The sequence below is a fragment of the Talpa europaea genome (assembly GCF_964194135.1).
Source record: "Talpa europaea genome assembly, chromosome: 5".
Lineage (NCBI taxonomy): Eukaryota > Metazoa > Chordata > Mammalia > Eulipotyphla > Talpidae > Talpa > Talpa europaea.
In genome coordinates this window covers 101,255,270-101,277,190 of record NC_140071.1, presented here as the reverse complement: position 1 = coordinate 101,277,190, position 21,921 = coordinate 101,255,270, and the positions used below count along the sequence as shown (strand labels likewise).

The 21,921-nt window shown below is 37.6% G+C and overlaps 1 protein-coding gene across 1 annotated transcript in view; it reads left to right on the top strand.

The window, feature by feature from the left end:
• Positions 1 to 21,921, top strand: part of MTHFD2L (methylenetetrahydrofolate dehydrogenase (NADP+ dependent) 2 like) — a gene marked incomplete at both ends in the record, with an annotated part of 97,019 nt that overhangs the window by 63,213 nt on the left and 11,885 nt on the right. The window contains one exon of the mRNA XM_084232981.1: positions 12,143 to 12,268. Within this exon, the coding sequence (XP_084089107.1) occupies positions 12,143 to 12,268 (126 nt within the window). The remainder of the gene's footprint in view (positions 1 to 12,142; positions 12,269 to 21,921) is intronic.

Here is a 21,921-nt window from a genome sequence, read left to right as displayed (position 1 = left end):
GCTTGAGGGTGGTTGGAGAGAACAGTTGCTTGGAACAAGACTGCCTGGGAGAAAATTGTTAGAAACTGCATGGGCAGGCTGGGAGCCAGCTAAGAGGAGAAGCTTGATTTGGTGTGAGAAGTTTTGACTCTGCTTGAAGAAGCTTCAGGAGGAGACTTGACTTTGGCTTCAGGAGAGACACTGCTGTCCTACCACCACAGCAGTGCCACCTGTGACTATCCTAGCTGCCACAGCTGGATCCTGGTCAACCTCTTGCTGGTGTGCCACCAATTCCAGGCTCCCTTCAGAGGGACAACACTATTTTGCATGAGCAGCTTTTGGTTTGGACTACTGGACACTGTGGACATCATCTGGGGTAGGACAGCTGGCCATTTGTGGCTTCAAGAATTCTTTCCTTATCCCAATCTCCCTTTGTAAATAAACCCTGTTTTTGCACCTGATCTTGGGCTGTGTCATGCAATTGTCAGTGCATGGGTTATGAGCCCACAATTCACCCCTCTCCTTTGTGCTCTTTCATAAGCACAAGAAGTATAAAGAAAACTTTATACCAGGTTTTCTTTTGTCTTTATACCAAGACTACTCATCATTAAGTTGTCCAAAATCATTGATAAGGAAAAAACTTAAACACTTTCCAGGAAAAAAATATGCTACCATGAAAAAATATACAGAATGACTGCAGGATTCTTACTAGAAACAGTGCAGATAAGAAGAGCATTTTCTTTAATGTCAGAGAAAAATCCAAACCAAAAATAAGTATCTCAATCTAGAATTATATACCCTATGAAAAATATCTTTTAAAATTTTACACAAATCAATGTTTTGATGCATACCAAAGCTGTAATAATTCACTACTAGCAGACTTGCACCAAAAGCATATTTTAAAAGTCCTTCAGACACAAGCAAAATGATACTAGATGGAAAACTGGATGTATATAAATGAATAAAGTACAATGAAAATGGAAACTATCAATAAATGGATAAATGTGTATGACTTTTCCTTATTTTTAAAACCAGTTTAAAAGGTTATTACATAAAGATAATCACAATGTAGTGTGAACTTTATAAATATTTAAAAGTTATGGTATCTGTCATTTATAGCATAAAGGTATAGAAGAGAGAAAAGGAAGCACATTATGTAAGGTTCTTATACAATACACAGGAAGTGGAATAATGTCACTTGAAGGTAGATATATTAGTCTGCTTGGGCTGCCATAACAAAAATACTATAGGTTGGATGGTTTAAGTAGTAGGCATTTACTTTCTCACCTTCCTGAAGCTAGAAGTTTTTGAACAGGATTGGCAAATTCCAGTTCTAGTGAGGGATCACTTCCTGGCTTATGGATAGCCACCTTCTAGCTGTGTCATCACATCCTAATTTATGGGTATTTGGGGGTGGGGTGGAGAGAAAGAGGAAGGAGAGAGAGAGGGAGGGATTCCAGTACAGTAATGCAGTATCTCTTTATCTTCATATAAGGACACCAGCCCTATTGGATTAGGGCCCCACCCTTATGACCTCATTTAACCTTAATTAACTCCCTAAAAACCTTGTCTCCAAATGTAATCATTTTGCACGTTAAAGTTTCAACATGAATTTTGGGAGAAAACAACTCAGTGCAAAATTGTAGGTCATGAAAACTTAAAGATATATACTAGAAACCTGTGGCAACACTCCAATAATAAAAAAATTGTGAACTATAAGCTAACAAAGGAAATGAAATGAAATGAAAAAAATTCTGTTAATTCAAGGAAAGTGGAAAAAGAGGGAGCTAAAATTACATTCTACCTTCAAGAAATATATTACAAATCAAAGGAAGTAAATGGTTCAAAGTAAGAGCATAGAGAAAATATTCCACATTAATTCCAATGAAAAGAAAGCTGAAGTATCACAGTAATATCAAGCAAAGTAGATTTCAGAGCAAAGAATATTACCAGGAATAAAGGGGATGTTTTCATACTTGTAAAGAGAATATGACATCAAGAGAATATGACAACTATATTTTTTTTCATGTAGTAATTGTACTTCAATATAAATGAAGCAAAATGATAGGACTATGAAGAGAAATATACAATTATAGTAAGCTATTTCAATGCTTTTCTCCCAATAATTGATAGAAGTAGATAATCAGTAAGGATATATGACCTGACTATTACGAATCAACTGACCTAATTATTTATATGACTTTGCCCAACAGCAGTAGAATAAATGTTTTGCCAGTAACTACAGAATATTCACAAAAATAAAACATATTCTGTGCCATTAAGCAAGTCTCAAAAGTTTAAAATAGGTCAAGTTATGGAAAATAAATTTTTTAACTATGATAGAATTGTTAGAAATCAGGGACAGAAATATTTCTTGAAAATCCCCAAATACTGGAACCTAATACACATATAAACAATCCAGTGGGCAAAGAAGGGCTCAAAAGGGAAATTAGAAAGCATTTTGAATTGAATGAAAATAAAAAAAAAAACAGTATCTTAATTTGTGGACTGTTGATAAAACTGTATTTGGGAAATTTCTAGCAGTAAATGTCCATATTAGAACAAAAGAAAACCTTCGGTTTCCACCTTAAGACATGAGAATAAGAGCAAATAAGCTCAAATTAAGAATAATAAAGGAACTAATAAAGATCAGAGCAGAAATCAGTAAAATTGAAAACAAAGTAAATGAAACCAAAATTGATATTTTGAGAAGATCAATGTTAAGTGAACTGAATAAAAAAGAGAAAAAAATCAACCACAAATGACCAATATTGAGTGAGAGAGATTACATTATAGATTTTGCAGATATTAAGAATCATAAAGGAACGCGAGTGAAAAAAAACCTTAATGCTAATAAATTTAACAACTTAGATGAAGTGGACCAATTTTTTCAAAGACATAGAATACCAAAGCTCACTCAAAAAAAAAAAAGAAAAGAAAAGAAAAAATCACCTAAAATAATCTGTGTCAAAGAACTTAACAAAAACTTTTCAAATGACTTCGCTTGTGAATTTTACCAAAATTTTAGCCAGAAATGTTGCTAATTCTATATCAATTCTTTTAGAAAATTAAAAAAGGGAAGACCCACTTCTCAGCTACCAACACTGTTCTGACAACAAAGCCAGACAATGGTATTACAAGAAAACTATGGACGGACATACCTTGTCAATACAGATGCAAGTATTTGGAACAAAATGTATCCAAAGTTAATCAAATGTAGTCAAAGGACAATCTATAAAGAATAAATGAATTTTATTGTAAGGAGGCAAGATTGGCCTAAGAGTTGCAAATCAACCCTGTGATTCACAATTATATCAAACTAAAACAAGAAAACTGCCAATAGTCTTAGAAATCACATTGGATAAATTCATCATTCATTATTCATAAAAGCTCTCAACAGACTGAGAAGGGAACTGTCTCCACCTGACAAATAGAATCTATGAAAACCTTACAGAGAGCATCATTCTTTATGGTAAAAGCATCATACTTTATGGTAAAAGAGCATCACACTTTATGGATGCTTTCCTCTTAAGATCAGAAACAAGACAAAGATGTCCTCTCCCACCATTTCTGTCTGACGTTGTGCTGGTAGTTCTATCCAGTGCAGTCAGGTAAGGAAAGTAATAAAGTGTATCCAGATTGGAAAGAAAGGGATAAAACTGAATTTTTAGACAAGTTTTAACTTTTCAATGTTAGCACTCCATTTTCTTTTTTTTAATATTTATTTATACATACAAGAACTGGGGTACAGGCCAGAGATAGGGGGTGAGAGGATTTACCGGAGACAGAGTAGGGAGCAGAATGACTGAAATACACTGCTGAGGGGAGCAGTGGACAAGTCAGGAGAGGTCTGCTGTGCTGTGTGGGTAGCTTCCAGGCTGGGGATTGAACTCGTGCTGCAGTGGCTGCGGCGAGCTTCATAGGTTGTGCCTTAACCCCTTGTGCCACCAGGGAGGTCCCAGCACTTCATTTTCTAGTTGATTCTTCTATCTTCCCAAAGTGCTCAACTTTTGAAATCCAGAAGCCAGGAACTAAGTTCTTTCCTGTCTGCTTCTTTCTCTTATCTGTATCACTTGCCTGAGTCAGTACAGGTAATGTCTTAGCCCACTTCAATGCTTAATGGAGGTGGAGAATGAAAGGTCTAATTTAACTACATACTAAGGAAATAGCATAGGTTGTAAAAGATAGTGTGTTTCCTAAATGTCAGGCTTCATTTGTATATATTATTAGACTGTCTGGCCTTCAGGAACTATATATTCAAAAAACGGATTGGAATCAAGAATTCCATTGGTTTCACTGGTTTCATTGGTTTCCACACCAAATTCTAGGAAACTAGAGACCTGTTGATTGAGGGTAAAGTTCCTCTAGCCTCACCTTCTCTTCCAATTATTCGTCTCACCTTGCTGATCATTGCATGTATGGAGTTTGGCACACTCTTTTCCTTTAAATAAAGAACTGAAAAATAGCTCATTTTACCATAATACTCCGTTCTGTACTTGATAGTTGATAATATAAAACCATGCACCTCCTCCATTGACCTCCAACATCTACCAATGCCCCAAATGCACCAGAGTCTATTTGAAGGGAATGTGCTTTTGTGGATGGGAGGAAGAAAAGACAAGCATACCTCTTGGACCCCATGTCCACTGGAATTGACAGAAAAGGGTTCAAGACAAAAGCTGATGGGATTGCTGACAACAGCCATATTCCCAGATGATCAAGTAAGATAAAGAACAGGGTCCTGCTGGTCCTTAGCTCTGTAAGGAACATAGCATTGCTTTGGCACCCAAGTATTAGAAGCTTTGGAAGCTTTGGAAGCATTGCAAGTATTGTCCTTGTTATAGACATTGTTCTTGTGATAGGCATCATAGCCAAACAAGTATTAGATAGGAATTAAAGAAGCTGGGGGGAGGTGGGGAAGGCCATGCTCTGTGGTCATTGCCACTGACTTACTGATTTATAGCCACTTCTTGAGGATTCTTAGCTATAACAGAAGGGCCCTTGAGGGAATTCCTGAGGTACTCTCACTATTAGTGCAGTAGTAGCCTATTTAACTAGGATGCACTTAGCCATCATAAGACTCTCTCCAAAACAAACAATGCTAAAGAAAGTTTTTCTAATCTAGAAAGAAGCATACACATTCATATAAATTCCATTGCAGTTACCTTGTTATTTATGTAGTAGAACAACTTCCAGCTGAAGGAGTGACCCACCTGAATAAGCATTTCCATGGTGTCACTTTTATATCTGAACAAGATTTGTGGTTTTGTTCCCAGCCTTAGCTCTGACTCATCATTGTGAAACTAAGAAATCATTTAGCCTCTCAGCACCTCAAAATCTCTCTTCTGTGAATGAGGATAATGGGTAAACCTTCTCTTGCTTCACTGAATTGTTGTGAAGTTTTAATTAGATAATGTTTGCACAGCCCTTTGATCTCTACTAATTAAATTGATGTGTAAATATGGTGCTTCATTTTATCAGGATGCCTTGACTGAGCCATTTCGTAAAGACTTAAAGATGACTATGATAGAAGGAATCGCAGGGAAGGGATTAATTAAAAAAAGAAATCATGAATTCAAACCAGAGATTGTCAAATAAACATATAGACATAGCCAGTTGGGGTTCTAATTTATAGGAATAAGGATATAGACTCATGCATGCTGAAGGAGAATGGGTATCGCCTTCATTCTAAGGAAAACTTACCTCTTAGGGTATAGAATTGTGCTTTGTACATGCTTTTGGCACTGGCATTGTTTTCAGAATGTTATGTTTACTCTGTATATTTTTCTGAGACCACATTGGTGATTTATTTCATATGTGTCATGTAAGGAACCATAAACTAGCAGATTTAAAATCCTCTAATAACAAAGTCATAACCTTTGAGATAGTCATTCTGTAGAGATCATCCATTGTTTACTAATCAATTAAAAATATTTTCACCCACAACTGGAAAATCTGGAATCATAAATCTTCTTAATAAATTTCCTTATAGAATAGTTTACCCTAAAATAATTATTGCAATTATTTTTTAAAATCTTTGTTAATAATAGGCCTTTTCTTTTGCCAGAAAGGAATTCATAGATGGATTAACTTGCTTGGGGAAAAAAAAGACAAAATCAGCTTACCTCCATAAATCTGCTATGACATTAAGTTATACTTTTATTTGTAAGCTAAAACTTTTTAATGATGATATTATAAATATATAACAATTCATTTACATATGCTACTGAATTACCTAGGATTTAGAGTTGATATATTTTGTTAGGAGCTTAGACAACTGATAGGAGAGTCTTGAAAACTACTAAATATTTAAGTGGAAGTTTGAAACAGTAAAAGTTTCGATAAAACCTAATACCTCGTTTGTTATACTTATAATGTTTCTTATGTTATTACCTATGTGCTTCAGAAATATTTCAGCAGATGGATCAGATAACTAAGAAAAATATTTTGAACAATATTAGAACAACAATATTAGAAACTTCAAATTCAGATTTCGGTTGATGTCTTCTGAAATATATGCTCTTCTCCAAATCCTCATCTGAATGATAGGAGTAGAAACAAAGAGGCATTTTAGATTCTTTAATCAACTCCTAGAATATAACATTCAAGGCAGTTATGTTGTTGATATTTTGAGAAGAAGGCAAATTAACTATCATTATCTAAAGGGACACTAAAGCAAACAAAATACAGTTGTAAAATTAAAATATATAGCCCCAGTCAGCACAAATATAAAATAGATTTGAAGTATGCTACTGCAGGGAACCATGAAATAATTATTCTATTTATGACTCTCAAATTCTGAATGAATCTATATCCTTACCCATTGGGATTTTTGACCAGGAGGTTGAAAGTTTTATGAATTAGTCTATTTTCTATTAGTTTTAATCTTTTTTAAATCTTATTCTTCAAAAGGTTATTATGAAAGTTTAGAGTTTAAAGAGGTCAAACCTCAGTGGTTGAGCCCAATTAATACTACAGATACCATAGAAGTTTTACTCAAAACTCTAACACCTCTTTGAGGACTTCAATTTCAGCTCCATTTAGACATATAGGTACTGGTAAGTCTATGCTGATGCTCGAGTTAACTGTGACCTCATTATGAAGGGAATTCTCAGGGGTGTTAAGAAAGAAGCCTTGAAGACATCTTTTAATGTGGCAATTCCATTTCAGAGGACAGCTCTCCTTACCAAATTAATGAATGTAATTTCACAGCTGAGAAAAGACTACACCGCTATAGATGGGACAGCAGAATGTCTGAGGACTATTAGCTATCTATCACCTGAGTAATTTGTTTATTCTGAGGGAGATATTAAAGAATAGCAGAGTATAAGGCTAATAACGTAGTGCTCAGATTAAGTAAAAGATTATTCTTCAGTATTGTGATAAATTTCTCCTTAAGCAGTTAAGAGTAAAGTGGGAGATTGGGCATTTGGTTCCTTCTCCTCTTCCTTAAATCACAAAGTGTGTCATTCACTTCCTTTTAGGTTTTTGTTTTGCCGGTGTTCTTTCTCTTCAAAATCTATAAGGGCCTTCCAAGTGATTCCTTCTTTGTGTTTAATCACTGGGAATATTTGATTATTTTATCTGTAAGGTCATACATTTATCCTGAATTCTATGTTTTTGTTCTTTAGTTCTTTAAAATGTTCAGCAAAAACACTTGGGGGTCTGCATTTGGGGATATTTCTCATTTTAGCTTTTTTAACTCATTAAGCCTTCTTTGTCTGTCTTAAGGTTATTTCCACAAGTGAGCAGAGAGCTGGGGCTACTGCTATACCAGGAGTTATTATCTGGAGGCATTAAAGAGACTATCTCTGAATTACCCAGTGGATGGGTTCTTTCTTTGCTCATGGAGTTAATCACAGTCCAGCCTGTGGTCACAGGAATGACTTGGGGGATAGTTTTCAAATGCCCAAATGTATTACTTTTCTAAATTCCATTTTTTCCTTCATTTCTTTTGCTTCTGAATACACACACACACACACACAATTCTACTTTCTTCAGTTCTCTCAATTCCTAAAACTATTTCTATTTCTTATAGTATTTATATGCAAATTTATCTTTCTAGGCTTTAGAAAATTTGTAATGCTGACTTTCAGGGCAGAATGACACTAGATCTTGTAACCAAAGTGGTTGTCTCTGTTCTGACGGGAATTTAACTTGATGAGATAATTACTCTTTGGAGGTTTCTGACCAACCAGGATGGAAGAGAAGCAAGTCAGAAAAAAATAGAGAAGCATTTTGGGGGAATGGGGCAGGGAATGTGGAATAAAAGGATAAAGAATATTAAATTTGTATTGACATTTGGAAGAATCTAAGATGATTTTTGCTTTTTCATCTTTTTTGCCTTAACCAAGATAACTTTTAAGGGAACAATTTTGGAATCTATTCATTTGGATACTCCCTCAAGAACATTTAAAAATGCAGGTCATTATGCTTGGAATTTTACTCCTTTATGTTCTAAGTCTCCTCTGAAATGAACACTTGTTTATATTGAAGTTGCTCAGAAAAACATTCATAATTCTAAATTATACTTGATGAAATGATGATGTTTAGAAAGTAAGTTTAAAAATTTTGGTTATGGTATAAATACCCATATGAAGCAGGTATCTCTATCAGAGGGGAAATCATCTTAAGTTTAGACTGAGGCAAACCTAGGAGAGTCCCTGGCTGGTCACTGAAAGTGCTGCTTGTCAGTGGAGAGTGGAGGATTGTGGGTGCCTTGAGGTGGGTGTGGTGTTATAAAATAAATCTCAAGTGTGTGATCCTGTACCTCTAAATCATGTACAGTGTTGAAAACCAATGTTACCTCAATAAAAAAAAAAAAAAAAGAAAAAGAAAGAATCTGCTGGTTGTGTATCTCATGCCTCGGCTCCCAAATGGCTGGCCTTTCTCCAGCTGCAAACCTGACTTAATTTGCAGTTTCCCTCAGACTGGTTTGGAGAGATTTTATAGACAAAACAAGACAAGGACTGAGGAAAATTCCCATAAAACTTTACTAAGTGACTTGAGGCAAAGTTTTTCCACAGGATTTTCTAAAGTTGGGAAGATACTTTATGAACTTGTTAGTATCAGTTTAAGAAATGAACTTACTGGTCCCTTATTTAGGTTTCCTAAATTCCCGCTATGAGTGAGACCATTTGGTATTTTTCTTTTTCTTTCTGGCTTATTTCGCTGAGCATGATCCCTTCCAGCTCCAACCACGTTGCTGCAAAATGCATGAGTTTATCTTTTTTGATTGCCGAGTAATATTCCATTGTGTATATGTACCACATCTTCCTGATCCAGTCATCTATTTTTGGGTATTTGGGTTGTTAAAGATTAATTTATTTATGCATACAAAAGCTGGGGTACAGGCCAGAGGTGTGGGGGTGTGTGAGAGAATTCACCAGAGACAGAGTGGGGAACAGAACAGGCAGATTGACTGAAGTACACTGCTGAGGGGAGCAGCAGGTGAGTCAGGAGAGTCTGCTGTGCCATGTGGGTTGCCCCCTGGCCGATCGGGGATAGAACGCATGCTACAGAGGCTGTGGACAGCTTCATAGGTTGTGTCTTAACCCCTTGCACCACCGGGGAGGCCCTGAATTTTAATTTCTACTTAAACATTTTTTTTTTAAGATTTATTTATTTATTTATACAAGCACTGGGGTACAGTCAGCAGCGCGGGAGGGTGAGAGAATTCACCAGAGCCAGAACGGGGAGCAGAACAGGCAGAAGGACCGAAGTACACTGCTGAGGGGGAGCAGCAGGCGGCAGGAGAGGTCTGCGCGCCATGTGGGACCCTCACCGGTGCCGGGATCGAACCGCCATGTGGGACCCTCACCGGTGCCGGGATCGAACCGGCACTGCAGAGGCTGTGGGCAGCTTTGCAGCCCAGTGCTCAACCGCTCCGCCACCAGGGGAGGCCCTACTTCAACATTTTTATCTTAAAAAATTTCCTGCGGATAAAAAAATTTATTATTTTTTTTTAGATTAAAATTTTTTTTTTTTTTAAATTTAAAAAAATTTCCCCGGTGGCGCAGCAGTTGAGCGCTGGGCTGCGAAGCTGCCCACAGCCTCCGCTGCGCTGGTTTGTTCCCCGGCCGCCAGCGAGGGTCCCACACATGGCTCGCAGACCTCTCCTGCCGCCCGCAGCTCGCCTCAGCAGTGTATTTCGTCAGTCTGCCTGTTCTGTTCCCCGCTCTGGCTCTGGTGAATTCTCTCACCCTCCCGCGCTTCTGACTGTACCCAGTGCTTGTATAAATAAATAAATATATCTTTAAAAAAAAATTTCCTGCAGCTACAATGAATGTATTTTTTTTTTAATCGAATGCCAAGAAGAAGCAGTATTTCATGTCTGTCTCTAGGGCAATATTCAATATGCAGACCCAATCTAAGGGTAAAGTTCTCTGTTGTAGGGTTTGAAAGCAAGAGAAAAAGTATGTCTCAAACAGTGATGCCTCACTGGTTATAGCATTATGTGGCTGATCAGATAGCTACAGCTATTTTGCTACTGACCATTTCTTTAGATCTTTTCAATTTCTGCTAACATTAAACACTATGTCACAAGGTGATATTTCATTCACCTGGAATGCATCCATGAATAGTTCAGATGCTAGAAGGAAATCTCTAACAACACAACAGATAGCACCCCTTTTCCTGCGAAGGATGTAGACTGAAAGTGAGTAAATCACTACTCAATACAATGTCCAGTAGGAGAGTGAAGATGGGCACAAATTCTTTCACTTGTCTCCCAATGAGAAATGGAGTGTCCATCTTTTCCCTTGAGAATTAGCTGATTCTGTCACTATTTGACCAATAAAATATGACAGTAATGACGTGCCAGTTTCCAGGTCTCAGCCCTAAGATACTGGCAACTTTTCCTTCTTGCCCCTTGAAGCAGTGTCTCTTAAAAGTCAGCTACCAGCATGCCTGCGTGTCCCAGTGGGCAGCCCTACCTGAGCTCCCAGCCCACCCTGAGCCTACTTGCAGCCGTGTGAGTGAGCCACCTTGGGCATTCTGCCCAATCACACCTTTAGACGACTCCAGCCTCCACCATGATCTAACTCAAGCATATGAAAGACTCGAACAAGATCCATCCAGCTGAGCTCAGTCAACCACGGAGCCATAAAGTGATGGTTTGTTAATCATTAACAAAAAAGTGTGAACCTTAGCCATTGTAACCAGGGGTTGTCAGACTTGAAATAAAATCCGAATATACTTATAGGAAACAGATGATGACATAAGCTCTCTGTAGAGCTCTTTTTCAAACTGGACTGAAGAAAATAATGAGTAGAACTTAATATATCTTACACTCATCTGAGTCATATATGAACATTCTAAATAAAAAAAAAACAAGAAAAAATTTGAAAGAAAGTTTGCGATAGCAATGCATGTTTGGAGTTGGTGAGAGTCCACTATATGTATGGATGGCACTTTGCAGCTTATCACAACGCTAAGGAGTATGGTCATTATCACCCTCATTATTTTTTCTTCTCTCCCTCAATTATTTTTCTCTGCCTCCAATTTCCAAGCTGTTTTCACTCCACCCTACTTCACCTCAGCAGGAGACTATCTCATCTCTATAATCTCCCCAGGCTATTAACAGTACGTGAAATACAGGGCCTCCCCCGTGGTGCAGCGGTTGAGCTCTGGGCTGCGAAGCTGCCCACAGCCTCTGCAGTGATGGTTCGATCCCCAGTCACTGGCGAGGGTCCCACAAGGTGCGCAGACCTCTCCTGCCGCGCCCGCTGCTCCCCTCAGCAGTGTCCTCCATCTGTCTGCCTGTTCTGCTCCCCGCTGAGGCTCTGGTGAATTCTCTCACCCTCCCGTGCTTCTGACTGTACCCAGTGCTTGTATAAATAAATAAATAAATCTTAAAAAAAATAGTACATGAAATGCAAAAGGAGGTTGCTCAAGCAGGTATCCATTGGGAGAAATCTGGTAGCCAGTCTCTAATGCAAAAGGGCACCTCCTGGATTTGATCCACACACTCTCGTGCCACCTTTGTTTTTCTGCTTCATCAGAAATGATCAAAGCCCAGGTGACATCTTAGGTAGTGTGTATTTTGTATATTGTTTAAAACCATAAAAAGAAAGATATTAGATGCATAAACCACTGATTTTCTCCAGGACAAAGTTTAAGGTTTTTTTTTTCCCAGTATTTTATGATTCTCTTTTGCTTTCAGGTATTCCAAAGTTAATCACATCCGATATGGTCAAAGAAGGTGCTGCAGTAATTGACGTGGGTATTAATTATGTCCCTGACCCAGTGACAGGAAAGACAAAGTTAGTCGGAGATGTGGACTTTGAAGGTAATACATTAGATCCTTTTTTGCTAAGTGAAGGAAAAAAGATTCTACATTGCATGTTTTGATAGTAGAAAGAGGAACTTTCTATTTCATGGGGACATTATTAAGTTACTTACTAATGCCTCTTTTCCCCTGAGGCAAAAAGTGTTTAATTATACTTCCTATTTCTTCCCTACCTCTCTTTCCTTTTTCTTTTTCCTTTCTCTTTTTCTCCCTACCTTCTTTCTTTCTTTTCTTCTTTCCCATTTTGGGAGGAAAATATAGTTGTGCCCTTAATATCTTAAAATTAAATTCCTTATAGTGCAGTGTTTTCAGTGAAAGAATTCAGTTGCTCTTTTACAGTCGGCACTAGTTTGATTTTTTTAAATGTATTTCTATATTTCCCCACCTATGATCAGTACTCACTTTTAGGGATAAAGGCATTTTAGGGTGTGTTTGCTAAACCAAACTATATTTCATATCTAGACAGTTACTTGGATAATTCAAATGAACATTCTTCACTTGTGTTTTGAAAAGGATGAGGAAGGAAAATTAGACCAACATTTCTGTGGTCAATGAAGGAAATAAGGCAATAAATATGTAATCATAAAGAACAAACAAGCAAAAAAACCTAACCATATGCCTTGCTTTTTCTGACAAAGAGACGGAGCCTTGAGACAGAGATGTTTCTAGATGCCTGACCCCTAATCCAATTTGATTTGCAATTTCTTTGTCAGATACCTAGAGTGCATTCAGTTTTTCAATATGGTCTAGGAATCTTTGATGTCTAATAGGACATATAGTAAAGTAAATCTAACATTTTCATATTAGAATATCTTCTGTATTAATTATTATGGCTAAAGAAAAGTAGGAACATGTCAGTAATTTCATTAGGCATCTGTGTGTTTTTACAGACAAATTGAAGGAAATAGATGATGTAATTTTTAAAATAATTCAAATCTAACATTTCTGTTGGAATCTATCAACTGATGGTTTATTCAACTCCAAAATAGTAATGAATAAAATTCAATGTGCACACACTGAGAAGTTACCTAGGGTACTGGCCCTATGTATATGAGATTCTAAGGTACATGAAGGATCAAATCCAAATAGACAATCTGACCTTGCTAGAAAAATGAAAAGAAAAAATGGAAAACCTGGGGATTCATAAATGCAGCAATGCACTCTGACTGAATGGTGGATGGGAACAAGATACAGATGTACCTTATCAAAGAACACACTGAAACCTCATTAGCTGTCATTCATATGGCCCCAGCCAGGTATGATGCTTCCAGTCTACTGGGGCGGCTCTCCAAGTGGACGTGTGTGTGTGTGTGTGTTTGTGTGTGTATTGCATATATAGCTTAACTCTAAGAAATGACTTCTTTATTTCATTTTCCATGTTTAATCACTCATGCCAGGTATCAATAATTGATTTGATTTTCTTAACTTAAAAGAATAAGGTTACATTTCATTTTAAATCTGACCTTATTTCTTAATTCTTGCACTGTCACTCTACTACTTGGTATCAGTATGGTTACCATGTGTCTGTTGCTAAATCACCACCCACTTATGATGCACCCAGATGGCCCAGATGGCCTATAGTAACGAGGAAAGAAAAGAACTTTTGCAGCTCACAGCCTTGACTATGCTTGTGCAGAAAGCTTGCCCAGAAGTTCACCACATTTTATGACACCCTTCAGTATATTTTGGTGGTGTCAGATCATTTCCATGCATTCTTATGTTTAGCAAGAATTTGTTTTGCTTATCAAGGTATTCTGAAAATGTTATAAAATGAGCATTTTTGAGAGGTGCATATGCCAAGTCACACGTAGCTGTGCACTCAGGTGGCATACCACTCCACTTGGTAGTAACTATTAAATTGCAGTGACAAGTGTATAGAGCAATCAGAAAGGAAATGACAAATGGAAACAAAGCTATAAGATGAATAGAAAGGAGCAGTGGGCTGGGAGACAGAAGAGTTTCTCTTACACCTTTTATTATAACCTGACAACTTTACAACCTCTCTGACCATTGGTATCGTTCTCAGTTCAGTGATTTCTATGGCTCTTTTCAGCTGTGATGCTTGGTGCCTCTTGGACATTCAACTTTGTGCTATCTATGATTGTGTAAAAACCCAGAAACTTTTAGACATTGTGTAAAAACACAGGAACTTTTGCAAGATCAAATTTTTCCAAACCAATCATATGTCTCCGTGTTTGATATATTATTCTTTCTGCCCTGCTGGTTCATGGAGTCAGACCCCAGGGAAGACCTGGGCTTGTTAAGGAAGATCTTGCCAGCAGGGCCATGACTCAGCCACCCAGAGGAGCAGGCAGGCCCTAGGTTTTGACATGTTGCTTTTCAGGTTGTGCATCACGACTTAACCTGAGGTGAGAGATGATTTCTCAGCTGAGAGGGAGGGACGTTAACTTGGGTTATGCCACAGAACTTATAAGAAGCATTTGACTGCAGTTGCCGTGGGGGAAGTGTTGCTGCTTTGTGGGTATCGGTGAAAGTTTCGCTGTAACTATAGCCAAGATAAACAAAATGTAGGTAAAATCAGTTGTTGAAGGAAATTGTCCTTGCTGAAATCTTTGACTCACTAATCAAGTAGATTATATTGACAGGAGTGATCTTTAAAGAAAAGCTGCATCAAATTGTCCCATGTGGGGAATATTGGAAATAGGTAAATAATCACGAATTCATTAATTGATAAAACCAGAAGTTATTTTATCTTCTCTATTTCTAAGAATACACACTAACCTATTTGTAATCTTCTTTATTATTTGATGTTTTGGCATCAGTTTTGAATCAGGTTTCTCTTTAAGAACAGTAATATTTTCTATCAGATACAACACAAGGGTTTCATCACCACTTACTATAATTTGGACAAAAGGAGACATAGAAACAGTCTAAATATTTCTCTTTAACTTTAATGTCAGGGTTTTTTTTTTAATTTAGGTGATATTGGTTCACATCATTATTTTATTTATTTTTATTATTAAACATTTTTTTTTGTGTGTAGAAGAACTGGGGTGTAGGCCAGAGGTGCAGGGCGGGGGGGGGGGGGTGAGAGGATTCACCTGAGTCAGAGTAAGGAGCAGAATAGGTGGATCTACTGAAATACACTGCTGAGGGGAGCAGCTGGTGAGACAGGAGAGGTCTGATGTACGGTGTGTGGGTTAACTCCCTGGCCCGGAATCAAATTCAGGCCTTAGTGGTGATAACACTGAGACTTAACTTCTAGGGCACCACAGAGGTCCCACATCAGTATTTTAAATAGTTTCTAACATTAGATTTCAGCTGTATAACATTGTCACTCGACATCGTTTATTTTACATTATGATTGCCACCAAAAGTCTAGTTTTGACTAGACTTTTGACTAGACATCCATCACCATACAATTGACCACCTTTACTCAGTTTACCTACTTACCTTCCCTTCTTCCTCTGGTAACCACCATTATGCTCTTGTAATCTAAGAGTTTGTTTTTATTTGTTAATTTGTTTTGTTTCTTTATCTTCTGTATATGAGAGAAACTTTATGGTATTTGTCTGTCTCTGTTTCTGAAATTTCTCCAGGCATAATACCCTCAAGGTTATCTATATCTTTGCAAACGGGCAAGATTTCATCTTTTTTATAACTCAGTGGTATTCCATTGTGTGTATAGACCACATCTTTTTATGCTTTCATCCTCTATGGAATGAATAAAATCAATTGTTGAAGGAAAGTGTCCTTGCTGAAATCTTTGACTCACTAGTGAAGTAGATTATATTGACAGGAGTGATGTTTAAAGAAAAGCTGCATCAGATTGTCCCATGTGGGGAATTAATCAACTTCATTAATCAACTTCTTTGTTTCCATATCTTGTTTATTTTTTTTGAAAGATTTACCTATTCATGCATACAAGAGCTGGGGTACAGGCCAGAGATGCAGAGCATAAAAGGACTCACCAGAGACAGAGCGGGGAACAGAACAGGCAGACTGACAAAACACACTGCTGAGGGGAGCAGCAGCAGGTGAAACAGGATCCCGGCCTGTCCGGAGATCGAACTCATGCTGCAGAGGCTGTGGATTGCTTCATAGTGCGGTGCTCAACCTTTTGGGCCTCCAGGGAGGCCCTCCATCTTGTTTAACTTCAGATTTTTATTTCAGTAATTTCCTCCAAAGCATCAATTTGGTTTTCTGCTCTGTTTTTTTTTTTTCCCCTCTGCTCTATTCTCTTCCTCCTTTCTTCTTTCTCCTTAACCTAAGCCCAGAATAAAATACAATAGTCCCTCTGTAACTGATGGCACTGTATAGTGATCAGGATTAGAACTGACATTTTTTCTTCCTACACCGCTTCTCCAACAATTCCCTGTCATCTTATATAAAAATTGCCATTTATTCTGAGAGAAGTGGCAGGAAAATCTTGTAAAAATTACAGAGACTAAGGACAGTGTAAGAGGTTTTCTATTTGGGACAACCTTGTGTCAGGCATTTCGGGTTATTTTTCATTTTTTCAGTAGTCATGATAGTAGCTCATGTTTGAGAAGTGCTTACAGTGTGCTAGGTCCTGTTTTTCACCTCTTGCATCAATTATTCACTTAATTCATATGGTAACCCTATAGTGTAGGTATTATTATTATCCCCCATTTCATGGAAACACACAGAACCTCGGCATCTTGCCTGAGAGGGACTAGCAGTGGGGCACCAAAGGTTCACTAGTCAAGTGCTTGGAATTTTTACCCTCTAATGTCTCCACTCTCTTCTACTTCGCTTGGTTAATACTTTGGGATATGAATCAACTTCTTTTATTTTAGCCCCAGAGTATGTATAATATTAAGTTTAAAAAATATCTGAACACCAGTGTTTTTGTTTAACAGTTCTTACTTTGCACGGTTCTGATAGGCACAAATTTCAGTACTATAATTTAGCTAAATAACACCAGTTCATCAAAAAGAGGGTTCAAATTTTAATTACCATAGTGTGTTAACTGTAATGCATAAAGTGCAAACGTCAGTCTACAACTCATTTTGTAAAAATCAAGTGTGCACTGTGATCTGTGACCAGACACATCATCTCCTTCTTGGTGCGGGGTTGTGGCTCATCCAGTGTTCAGTGCAGACAACAAAGTGTGCTGTTCCATTTACTCCTTGTCTCCCATGATAAACAAAATGACATTTTAGAAAAATAGATCATGGAAAGTGAATGGATAGAACTCAAGATAGTTCATCATTGCTATTGCATTCTGAATTTATCGCAAAAAGATGAAACATGAAATATGCTGAAAGTGCAATTTGGAATACCTGACGTTAGGGTGTGGACAATGCCACTGTTCGTCACTTCAGACACTCTAGATATACAGCCGGAGGAACTTAGTGAAGATGAACATGAGAACAATGGCTGTGATGAAAAGGATAACAGTGCCCAGAGGAAGTGACATAACACTTCACTCTAAAGAAACCTCAAGAGATATTTTGTAATACTGAAAAGGCAAAACCAAAATACTGGAAGCTGGTCTACACTTAGAAAGGAAGTTAACAAGTCAAGAAGAAATAGACAAGGTGATAGCTCCACTGTAAGATAAGACCAGAAGGAGACAAGCACCACTCAAACTATTCTTGGTATGATTTTTACAAATTAGAACAACACCTTAATTCTCAGATTTCTATTGTTTTAATATGGTTTACTCAATAAATATTAGTTTTGCTATTATTTTGAAAAACCTATATAAATTATAAATCATCATGAATGCTTTTAATGTTTGACAAGCATTTTTAAAGGTCATTAATCAAGGATATTTTTCCCATGGATTTTTAAGATTCTTTTGCACTGTTTCAACTTAAACAATCATTTTATGATCTTACACAACTGTAAAAATGTAAAACTCCTGTTATGTCCAATAAAATTCATGAAATTAGTGATCATATTTTTCAAATTCATGTCCAATGTCATAATCACCTCTACGACATTATCTTTCAGTTTTATTTGATTACCATTTCTCAATATTTCTGCAAATGTAGGTTGTTCGGTATTGGAGGTATTATTTGCTTAGCATCTTTCCTAGGGATTCACATGAGTGCTTTTCTTCAACATAGAATAGTCCAAGTTAGGTCTTCCCTGCAACACCATTTCTCTCTGCATGTTTTGAAGAGTTAATTGAATCTTAAAGTTATCACTAAATTGATGTGCTTTGTTGTTTTGTATTAATCCTCATTTATAGAACTCTAGATAGTTCATCATTGCTATCTCATTCTGGCAAATATTACCATTCCCCTTCAATTACTTGAACATGCCCTCCCCCCAAATTCAGACAGGAAAGAAGAAGCAGTGTTTAAAAGCCTCTGCGATAAAATTATTTTGCCTGAAAATTATAGTGCTTATTATACTATAAATAATCTCTAAAAATTTAATTTGCTATGTAGAATTTTTTAAGTTGCTTTAATCATTTTTTTACTGATAGCTTTAAAAGAAAAGGTACACATTTCTGCCAAAGAAGGGTATTTTTTCATCTAATGTAAAAGGAAGAGATTATGTGGTGTGACTTGTAGATTGCTTTTTCTGAATGACAAAATGAATGAAGTCATCTGTAAGCCTCGATTCAGAAACTTACAATCATACTGCCTTTGTAACAGCAATACACTGAATATATTTGGTCAACTGAACAATCTAATTATGAATGACCTCCCTGCCATTAATTCAGCTAAACTTTCTCACACTGCTAAACTATCAGACCTCATGTACAACCCATAGCTAGCACAGAAATGTTTTTATAATCTCTTGTACTTGAACTTGATGAATTCTACAAGAGCATGGTGGAATGTTCCCTCCTTATTCTTGTCCATCTCTTCTCCCTGTCTTCAATTCCTGATTACATGTCACCGTTTATTGGTCTATAGTAAAACAGGGAATAAAATATTACTGAGAAGAGAGGCCTCACTGCAACTGCAAAGGATTGAATTTTAGGACTATGAAGCAATCTGCAGCCACTGAAGCATGAGTTCAATCCCTGGCCAGGGAGCTAACCCACAAGTTGCAGCAAATCTTACCTGTTGCACCCACTGCTCCCCTCAGCAGTGTATTTCAGTAGATCAGCCTGTTCTGCTCCCCTCTCTGTCTCTGGTGAATCCTCTCACCCTTCCCCCACACCTCTGGGCTATACTGCAGCTTTTATATGCATAAATAAATAAAATAAATCTTTAAAAAATAATAATAGTGAGAAGAACTGGTGAACAGGAAGTAAAGTAGGAGCAATGTTTAAGCACTTTTCCCAAAATCAAAATGGGGGGTGAGGTATTAATGTGTAAGAGTGATTCTCTCTGCTTACCTAAGTTATGGGATGGTAAATAGAAAAAGTAGAGATAAATCTAAAGGTACATTATATTGTTGAAGAAACTGAAAAAAATGAGGAAGCCATATTGTATGGTAAAAAATAACTACTCTAACACAAGCTGTTTATTTATGCTATGCTTGCTTCCAAAAGTTTTGTATATTTATAATTTTACATAATTTGAAGGATAGATGCCTTAAAGCCTAAATCAGTCATTTTGCATGCTGAGTTGTGTTCAGTGAGTATATCCAGGTTTGCTTCATTTTTTCTTTCTTGTTAAAATCTTAACTCATTTCCATTGTTTCACTTCTTTACCAAGGTATAGGTTATCCTGCTGTAACAAATGGGCACCAGATTACATTAATTCAAACAGGTTAGTTTAACTCTCACAAAAGTTTGTAGTTAGGAAGGCAGTTGAGGGAGCTAGCTATTTCTGCTTCATTTAGAAATACTGTCCTCATCCATCCTGTTTGCATGTTTTCATTAGTTTTTTTTTTTTTTAAGATTTATTTATTTATTTATACAAACACTGGGTACAGTCAGAAACGCGGGAGGGTGAGAGGATTCACCAGAGTCAGAGCAGGGAACAGAATAGGCAGACTGATGAAATACACTGCTAAGGGGAGCAGCGGGTGTGGCAGGAGAGGTCTGCGTGCCATGTGGGACCCTTGCCAGTAGCCAGGGATCAAACGGGCTCTACAGAGGCTGTGGGCAGCTTCGCAGCCCAGTGCTCAACCCCTGCGCCACCAGGGGAGGCCCTGTTTTCATTAGTTTGATTGAACTAATGAAATACCAAAGGTTGTGTGGTTTAAACAATAAAAATTTATTTCTCACAATTCTAGAGACCAGTTTAGAGTTTAATTGTTCCTGAGGCCTTTCTCCTTGACTTGTGGATGCCTGTCTTTCCCCTGTGTTTTCACACTGTCCCTGTCTGTGTCCCTGTGTGCAGGTTTGTGTCCAAATTTCCTCTTCTTATAATGATGTCAGCCATGTTGGATTAAAGAACACCCTAATGACTTCATTTTAATGTAATTACCTCTACAGTTACTTTCTGTATACAGTTATATACCGAAGTACTGGGGGATAGGACTTCTACATATGAATTTGCAGGGGCCACAGTTCAGTGCAAAACAATTTCACTTAAGCATTCATTGTTCTTCTCATCCATACAGTTTAATTTCCTTTTCATCCATGTTTTCCTCCATGGAGAAGTGAAATAAAGATGAAGGCAGGTGATCTCACCTTTAATAAAATAGAATTGGAAGCTGGTTGCATCACTTCTGCTAGCATCATAATGACATGATCATAGTCACATGGCCACTCCTAAGTAGGAGGAGAAAGCATGTGGCATCCACAGTCTCAGTATGGGAAGCCATACTTGGATTAATAAAGATCCATTCTGCACATAAGAACATGAAGATTCATCTCCTATGTGAAAAAAAGAGGGATTTCTTTATTTAACAGCCACATACCATTCAATCTATCCTGACTTACCTGGTTGTGATAAGCTCAAAGATGACATCATCATTGCCTGCTTGAGTTTTAGTTAGTTTCAAAGCATGCTCCATTTATTAACTCTTTCCTATGGGGTTGGTGGGTGCAAGAATGTCAGTGAAGTTATGTGTTGGCTCAGATCTTCTTACATTGTTAACCCTTAAATCCTCACAGATAAAAGGTATCTAGATTTGCTGTAGCATTTGTGTAGATAATATAGCCCCACCTAAATGCTCCAGTTCTGGCCATTCATTTTTATTATTCAGTCATCAGTAGAGACTAGATACTTTATGACCACTTCATGCAATGTTGAAAATTATATATCAAGTCCCTTTGTGGCTTCCATTTTTATGTATCCAACTTTATGGACTTTATTTTCAATTTCTTAATCATTGTTGATGTTTTCTGTATAGCCTTTCAACTTAGCAGGCCATATCTTTATTGAACTATGTTATGCAGTATGTTCAGGAGTTGGAAATAACAAAGGAAGTAGGTCTTGGTACCAGCCTTAGCCCAGTCACCAACAACAGGTCCTGAGTGGAAAAGACACTTGAGTTACCAGCTAAGTTACTACCTATTTTGACCTGGTGAGAAAGAGAAGCCCACAAAGGGAGATCTGGCAGAAGAGTACAGATTTTCAGGATGGTCTGCTTGGAGACCAGGCTGGGATAGAGTGAAAGTGGGGATGGAGGGCTTCCCTGGTGGCATAGGCATTTGATTGCAGATCTGTGAAGCTGTCCACAGCCCCTGCAGTACAGGTTTGATCCTGGCCAGCTGGGGAGCTACCCACATGGCGTGGCAGACCTCTCCTGTCTTGCCTGTTGCTCCCCTCAGCAGAGTATTTCAGTCAGTCTGCCTGTTCTGCTCC